General features: G+C 40.5%; 1 protein-coding gene across 2 annotated transcripts; it reads right to left on the bottom strand.

Annotated features, from left to right (window-relative positions):
• Positions 1-311: 311 nt before the first annotated feature.
• On the bottom strand, positions 312-8243 carry LOC147800337 (transmembrane protein 179-like). Of its 2 annotated transcripts, none has more exons than XM_087144332.1 (6): positions 8089-8243; positions 7527-7714; positions 6680-6818; positions 5110-5235; positions 4841-4931; positions 312-3906 (listed from the first exon to the last, which is right to left on the bottom strand). In XM_087144332.1, exons 2-6 carry the CDS (start codon positions 7675-7677, stop codon positions 3754-3756), a joined length of 660 nt encoding a protein of 219 aa, XP_087000458.1. In that variant the 5' UTR covers positions 7678-7714; positions 8089-8243; the 3' UTR covers positions 312-3753. The 2 variants fall into 2 exon arrangements, with proteins under 2 accessions (XP_087000458.1, XP_087000459.1); XM_087144333.1 differs by having other exon boundaries at positions 8017-8226.
• Positions 8244-8328: the final 85 nt, after the last annotated feature.

Genomic DNA, 8328 nt, shown 5'->3' with positions numbered 1-8328 from the left:
ATTGTGCTCCGTATATTTCTGTACGTACCGGGGGACCCCTATAATTATGCTGCAGTATGCAGATATTGGTATCTCGTTGATCTAACCTCGAGGCCCTGGGCTGATGGTCTAATAGCCTCAGATGCCTAAGCTTTTCACCGACCCACTTTGAGAGCAGACTACGGGAATCACAGAAATAAAAAAGGACGGCCTACCGGATCCTACAGTCCGAGTTAAAGCTCATAGCAACACAAACTTATTAAAGATAGTTACATGCACAGTCCAAATAAAAATACATGTACTCCAAATGACATACTCTGAACAAACCAAGCTTTGTTTTGTAAAATCGTCTTTTATTCATTCCTTCCATTGCTTATACACTATTCCTGTTCCATGATTTCCTTGGACTTTAGTGATTACAGTAAAATTTTAAACTCTTAATTTTTCTACTGGTGATGAACAGTGGTTTCAACAAGTTGGCGAGGAGGTAAAATAACACTTTTCGCCAAAATGGGGATGTTTTGAATGAAATCATTTGTGATGTTTTCTTTCTTCACCATTAAAATAACCCTCCTCTTCAAATGAAGACGCTAGAGTAGTCTCTAAACATTCGTCTAAAGGTGTCTGGGGTGTCTGGCCCCGACCCCATAAGCCACTGGTGATAAATATGGTAGCTTCAACGATTAACTTCAACGTTAAACCTGTACAAAGGGCAGGTTTTTAGACTAGAACTTAAAGGTTCTTTGACCCTATATCCTAGAGACTCCTTTGACGGTACAAAGCACACTTTCTTAATTGAGAATGATTTGATCGAGAGGGCAAATGTCCCATGAAAATCAACTTATACTCTCGACACTCTCTTTTCACTCACTGTGACCCTGTTTAAATTCTGCTTATGATTTCCTGGTAAGAAAACATGAAAGACAAAAAAATCTTGTTTTTTAAAAAAAATATCTGAATTCGTAACTAGGCGGTTAAAGACCACATTTCGAGCAGATCAAGTTTCTACATGGAACTCTTCAATTCCATTAAAGAGCAAGCTCGATATCACCGATCATCTGTCAATCGGTTTGATCGATTTTGACTGGTAACCTATGCATAAAATATACACTAGATACCAGGCAAAACCACACAGTGGAAGACAAATTGTCGCTGATCAAAATTGTCCGAGGGGTAAATACCAAGTGAATAATAACCGACATACGTGTACATAAGTTAGTACTAGGTCGTGATTATTAGTTTTCAGCCGTTTACGTTCTATATTATCAGTAGATTTTGTACAACACTTCTACGGGAATTACCAACCCCAGTCCCTTTCTCACCAAAGTAGACGTACATGAGCCATGAAAGTACTTCTTAAATGTTCAATATTTTAAACCTACATATATGCCACTTAAATATATTATGAAAAAGTACAAATAGTTTGCTCAAAAGCCTTTCAATTTTCAGTTATCTTCTTCCTTTTCAGCCACAAGATTGACGCTTTAAGCATTTAACATGCACAACAAGGGCAACATCAAAAATGATACCAAAGAGGCCACAACATTTTGACCCATGACACTGTATGGGGCTGGAGACGAACAAAGCCCCCCCCCAAAAAAAAAAAAAAATCAACTACATGTTGAACTCAGCCATGCCGACTTGACTACGAACAAGCATTTCAAATACACCATCAATCAAAATCTGGTTGACTGAACAATGTCCATTTAAACTTTGTCAAGGAGAGAAAAGACATACTGTAAAAAAAAGAATAAGTCTGGTCCAACCCAGTCCAGCAAGCTGTGAGGCCAGGACCGTCAAAACTGTCAGGAACGAACCAAGGCACAATTGTTGAGTTTCAACACGTCAAGGACACCCTGTCTTTACATCGACCACACAGGCAATAAAGTTCTTTTGGATTGTAGTGTAATCCAGTAGGCTTAGTCTTCTTTCTCTTTTGACAAGTTCAGTGTGTAAATTTCATTTACCCCACTTTCCAACCCCGACCGACACATCCACAATATTCTCTTCAACTTGAGGCCACAGACTATGTCTGCCAGAGAAATACACCGTTCTTACGGTTCCTTCTAAGTATTTCGCTAGTATTGGATGCTATGCATCTGATAAGTTTTAAACAACTAAACATCATATCAAGAATAGACACATATAATAATAAGCTTTTGTGAAATAAATTGCTTGCCAAGTACAAACTATGACAAAGGGCTGGATAGCACTCTTAGCACTGCTTTCAGGATAGGATGAAATTATGGAAAAATAGAGATATAAAGGGCTGGATAGCACTCTTAGCATTTCTTTCAGGATGGGATGAAATTATGAAAAAATAGAGATATGAATACACGCAGTAAAAATCTAAATAAAACATTCTTCTGGTTACAAATGAGTCAACTACTACGTACATGAACTCTAAGAAATACTCTATGCAAAGCTATTACAAAATACTGATATGATGGCATGCAGTCAAGAACAAACTAAAAACTTTTAATTTCCTGCTACAAATATGTTACCTACAATGTACATGCACATGAACATTAAGACCTGGAAGCACTACACGCACATGTATGCACATGTTAAGATATGACAAACTTTACAATGATTTACGTACGTGTGTTCTCATGAAGTGACAAACAGTGTGTGCCGTGTGATAGGAAAAAAATAAAGACCCCCAGATTTTCCCTTTTCCGAGTGAAAAAAAAAAGGTTCATTAATAAATTGCTGTTTAATTAAAATACCATTTCTGTAACTAAGTGAGGAAGAGCATGTGGAAACTCTCACATTTCACGACTGTGCACAACGTTCTTCAGTCCATAACAAAGTCGCTAACAACATGTTGCAAAGTGGAAAGTTTTTTCCAACACGTTTATCTTGGAATGTCTGATTTGCAAGACATGGGGCTGTGGGGATCACTTCATCAGATACATGTAATTGATGATATGTATGCTTCTATCATTCTATCGATCTTCATGGACATTATCATAGAGAAGAAATCACGATAAGACCAGCGTTGTAGTCGAGACCACTTAAGACCTTTACAGGACCAACACAAGACCTCCAGTCTGAAATCACGTCACTAGCTGTTCAAATGAACTGCAACAAAAGCATTCCTTTGTCATTGTTCATCCTGTTACTTGTGACTGGTCTTGTGACTGGTCTTGTGACTGGTCTTGTGTCTGGTCTTGGGATGGTCTCGACTACAACACTGGTTAAGACATACAGAGCAACCAAACCAGAAGTGGCCAACTGAAACGACATTTTACCCGAACCATCAAAACGCATACAAACATTCTGCACCAAAATTACTGGTGATGTGTTGCCTAGCAGTGAGTATTGAAGCCCCCACAAGGCACACCGCTTGGGCCCGCATAAAACAAACAGCATGCACAAAAACTAATGCCTATGTACATGTACATGTTAAGTCAAAATACAGTGTACTAACCCAAAGACGTTTCATGTACATGAAAAACTAACTGTGTTTGCTCAACCAGTCATAAATAAAAGGGACAAATATGCTTACGTCTTCTTCTGTTACATACCTTTTACCATTTTGCTTTTGCACAGTGATAAAATGTAAATGACCCTAATAAATGTTCACATCAGACAATGACAATGACATGACAAACAATGACAGCCACTTTTTAAATCTACGGCGAGTGACAGCATGAGAATGACTGTGTAAGTATGGGATGACTCACAAAGTCATTGCCACCACGTTTGCAAAACTTTCTTCTTTTTAAAAAGCTGTGTCAAGTCCACATACGTGTCGTTCCACAAACCTTCTCAGAAGTCTGGCTGGTTGTAACTTCCAAGGAGTCTCTCACGTTCCCGGTTCAGGCTGCGGAAGATGTGCTCCCGCTGGTGGTATTTGGCCAGCTTGACGACGGACAGGATGGAGATGACTGTCCACAGCAGCAGTTCCGTCCAGAGCCCAAACTACCATCGGAGAAAACAGAGCTACATGTACGTAGTGCACTCAGACAGGGTTGTAGGCAAGACCATTACAAGACCGGACACAAGATTAGAAGGGTAAACCCCGGGCAATAACGAAGGATAATGGCTTGCAACTTGCATTCTGACTAGAGGTCTCGTGTCGGTCTCACAATGGTCTTCTGGTCTTCAGAGGTCTCAAGTAAAACACTGATCTGAGTAACATGATCGGGTATTATTTACTATTGCACGAGTACAAGTGGGAAAAAAAGAAACCACGGAATGCACCTGGGTGCCACATACATGTGTCACTCAACTTTTGGCCTTGTGGCATGGGAGATGTGGATAAACTGCATTATCCCACGATCCCCAAAATGATGAATTTAAGTAAGTTGGATGCACTGGCACCGCTTTTGAATCCATGGTGCACCATGTAGCACTGAGCTGTTCCTCATAGGAGACGCAATATTCTTATCGCTGGGTACAACATGGCATGTGGACATACACATGGACTGCAGTCCATAGCCATGGGTCATTCATGAAGGATCCAGAAATCTAGTCTGCTCGAAAAACGAAAATGTAACTGTGCTACTTGAACCACCTTCTTTTCCAACAAAAGAGAAGAGCAAAAAAAAAAAAAAAGGGCAAAAAAGATGCTACATATACATGTAAGCTGGCACTCCCCTTATAAAAAGGTTTCAGCTTCAGATCAATGCTGTCCTATCAACTGGTGACAATTTAGACACTCTGTAGCATGAGTGGTTGCTAAAATTGCGCATATTGCTCCAACTTTGACAAATATTCACAGTCTGCCCGCTGGTTCCCCTCAAAACTGTCTCTTTTCCTCAATTTCAACCCTTCTGCATTCCTGGATTCCTCCACTGCCCAGCTGGGACAAATACTCCCCCTACAAGACACGTGGACACCGCCCACTCCTTACCTGCACCATACCAAGCTCAACAGCATAGTTATCTGGCTTGATGCCCTTCAGATTCCCCCAAAGGTTGGTGATGAATCCGGCCACAGAGCACCTGCGGGAAGACAGAAACAACATCACAATGGGCTTGCCAACCTTGCTGCTTCTGTTTGGACCCGAGACCAAGACAGGTCCACCGAATGCTGAATGTACCGTGTATTACGCAGCAAAGATTGGACCTGTTTGGCAAGCCTTCCAGATTCCATGCACCATGTTTGTCTGCTTCGACTTACTCAGCCACTCTGTCGATGAGTTGGCACCAAACGCTGTAACCTTGTGTGACGTTGATTGCAGAGGCAAAGAGCATGATGGTCATGATGACATTGACCACAAATGTTCCAAACACACCGATGAATGAGCTATCAAAAGAATAAAAGGGATGAATTCGATGTTTTGAGAATTAAAACCAGTTGAGAGATAAAAGCCAGTACGGACAAAAGACAGTGTTTCAATGGATTGTCACTTGCTTTCAGTGCATTACATGTACATGTACAAGTAGATCTAGGAATAGGATAGCAAGGAAGGTGCATACATCAGGTGATAGAGTGAACATCGAAAATACATCCACTTCTGGGACAGGCTTTTGACTGTAATGTTCAGATTGTCCTGAAGTGACTCTGCAGGTTGTTCCAATTGTGTACGGTGCATGGACAAACCTGTCAAATTCAAATCTGAGTCCCAAACTCAGCCAGTCCTCTTTCAATTTGGCACCGTGTATATGAAGTTCATTCTATTAGCTCTAAGGGAGCTTGTCCAAAAGGTCACCGGGGTTAAGCCCTGGGTCCAATTGGCTTATCCGTCAAGTCAGACTTACTGACTGGTGATGAAACATGTTGAACATTTGTACAACCTTTGACACTGATGCCGGATATCGTGGAAAAGCTATCAAATGAGGGCGCCTGATAAGAAGTTATACACGAGTATGATGACCCGTGTACTGTGTATGTGAAGAGATGGCTGATAGGGGGAAGAGCAACGTAAGTCCAACTTGATTCAGGTCTAACAGTGGCATTATTAAACGGACTAACTCCCATTTTCTTAACATGGCCAGTTGGTTAGGCTATGCTGTTGATTGCCAAACACATCAAAGCACATCAGACTTTTCCACCAGACGCACTGTGTTGCGTCTGGCAGGGTTAGGGTTAATTTGGAGTCTGATAGGTGACATTTTTTCTGTCTGTGTTAAACCTGATTTGTTGACACAGGATTAATCACTGAAATTGACTTATTTTGTTTGGCAGGCTATCTGCAATACATGTGTATTCCATCACTCCTGGAAATTTAAAAAGGTGTTTGAAACTTACAAAATCATATGCCAGACGAAATGACAGGAAACCATTTGACCCAAATATACAGATGAGCCATCAGTACATATATTTGTGGGCAGACTGCATAATAGGACCCTATCTGGACTGAAAGGGAACTTCTATTTCTGAATGGCACACGTGCAGCATACTAAAAGGTTCACTTGCTGTATTTTGTAGAAACAGAAAACATCAGATGCAAGTGATGACCTAGGCATACATTACATATACATGTAAAAATCATCCAGTCAAATCAATTAAAAACCAACAGTCACAAAAAAACCCCCAAAGATTAAAGGGATAGTTAACTGACAGCTCATCAGACAACAAGCATGGCTGATACATGTATAATAATGTTGAACTAAACGAATTTACTGACAAAAACCGACATGTCTCTGAGGCAAAATTTTGGGAAGTGGTTCCCTTGGTCAATAAAACATTTGGTACAAGTTCGTGGAAATATTTGATTTGTACATCGAGGCCTCTTGGATGGACTTACCTATCTGTCTCATAGTAGACATGGAAGGCCAACCTGACAATTTGTGTAATGGACACCAATAAGGCAAACACACCAATGGTGATGGCAAAGTTACAACCTGCAGCCGGTCCCCATGACTCGATAACAATTTCCTTAGTACCTTGCACAAAATGAATAAATCGACAGCAGTGAGCAAAATGATATTGAGGCCAAATTCTGGGCTGCCTAGTTCGCCACAACAGTCACACCAACATAAATGTACACACGCAGTCAAACCTCGTTAATAAGAGCACTGTCAATACAAGATTCTGCTTAAATAACAAGAAAAATTACAGGTCCGAATCCATTCTATTTCATTATTTTCATTCCTGGTAATAAAAGATTTCTGTTATAACAAGGTAATTTGCCAAGCCCAAAGGACCTCTTATTAATGAGGTTCCACTGTACATGTATATGTGTACTTGGCAGGGACGTTAAACGTGGTCAATTGAGATAAGTCCATTTTTCATCATTTAAGAAATCAGCTTTTAAAAATGATAAGCCCTGCCCAATTCTGTCCCACTTTCTCCAGACTGTCCATGTGTAGTCCTACTGGTATGCATTAATCTGCATACCTAAATCACCATCTACATGTACGCATCAGTGTACACGGAAGTCACAGATGCCTCAAGACAATCACAAGGCCATAACTACATGTACATGTAGTCTGAATTCAAGTCACAGGTAAAATCTATAATGGGACTTGCGTCTGGTCTTACAGACTGGTCTTGCCTTTGGTCTTGTACATGTACACACTGTCTTGTCACAGTCTCTCCGGCATCACTGATCTGATATACATGTATAGCCAGGCATGTGCTTGTGAACATACCTGAGATGTTGCCCTGTGCAAAAAGCAAGCAGTTCCCGGCAAACTCTCCATTCTTGTTGACAGCCATCGGTGCAAAGACAAAGAATGCGAAAATACTGCACATGACATACGCCGTCACCTGACAGAGCATGAGTATATTGCCGATACCCATGGCAGCAATTCATCTGTAAATGACCTTGCCAACTGAACTGTGAAAAAAAATCAGTACCGTATGTACGTACATATACAATGTACATGATAAAGGCATTAATGTCATGATGTGTCATGCAGTCAGAACTGTCCACCTGGAAACCTAAAGCCCATAAATACACACAAACACATGTATGCATGCATGCAGCAGCAATATTCCTTGATGCATTAACTTTCTTTGTCATGTCTGTTATGCCCCAAACTGTGTTTCTACCACTCTCCAAATTTAAAATCCCCCATGACTTGACGAGCATGACGAGGAAAAGTCAGACTCATGATTTTTAAAAACAATTATCCTTACTTTCAGATTCGCTGAAATTGTCCAACGAATTATAAAAGCTTTCACCCTCTGTCTGCTTAAGTTGCAACTTACCAACTTAGTTGGATCTAGTTTTCAAGGCTAGTCAGTATAATATACTGTACATGTACATGTACACTGTACGTCATGTGCACATACGTACATGTACAGTATGCATGCGACGGTACGGTACGTACGCACCTGATTTTACTTCCAGTTTTTGTAATAGCGCCCCCGCGCGTTGATTTTATCACCTGAAAGGCTCGTTCATTTGATAAATTAATATGTATCTATATATAATCTTTCTTTGAAATA

This window comes from Acanthaster planci, linkage group LG01 (genome assembly GCF_054643075.1).
Source record: "Acanthaster planci isolate LZ-2023a linkage group LG01, COTS_SCS, whole genome shotgun sequence".
NCBI lineage: Eukaryota > Metazoa > Echinodermata > Asteroidea > Valvatida > Acanthasteridae > Acanthaster > Acanthaster planci.
The sequence above is the reverse complement of the archived record's forward strand: the minus strand, read 5'-3'. Positions and strand labels throughout refer to the sequence as shown.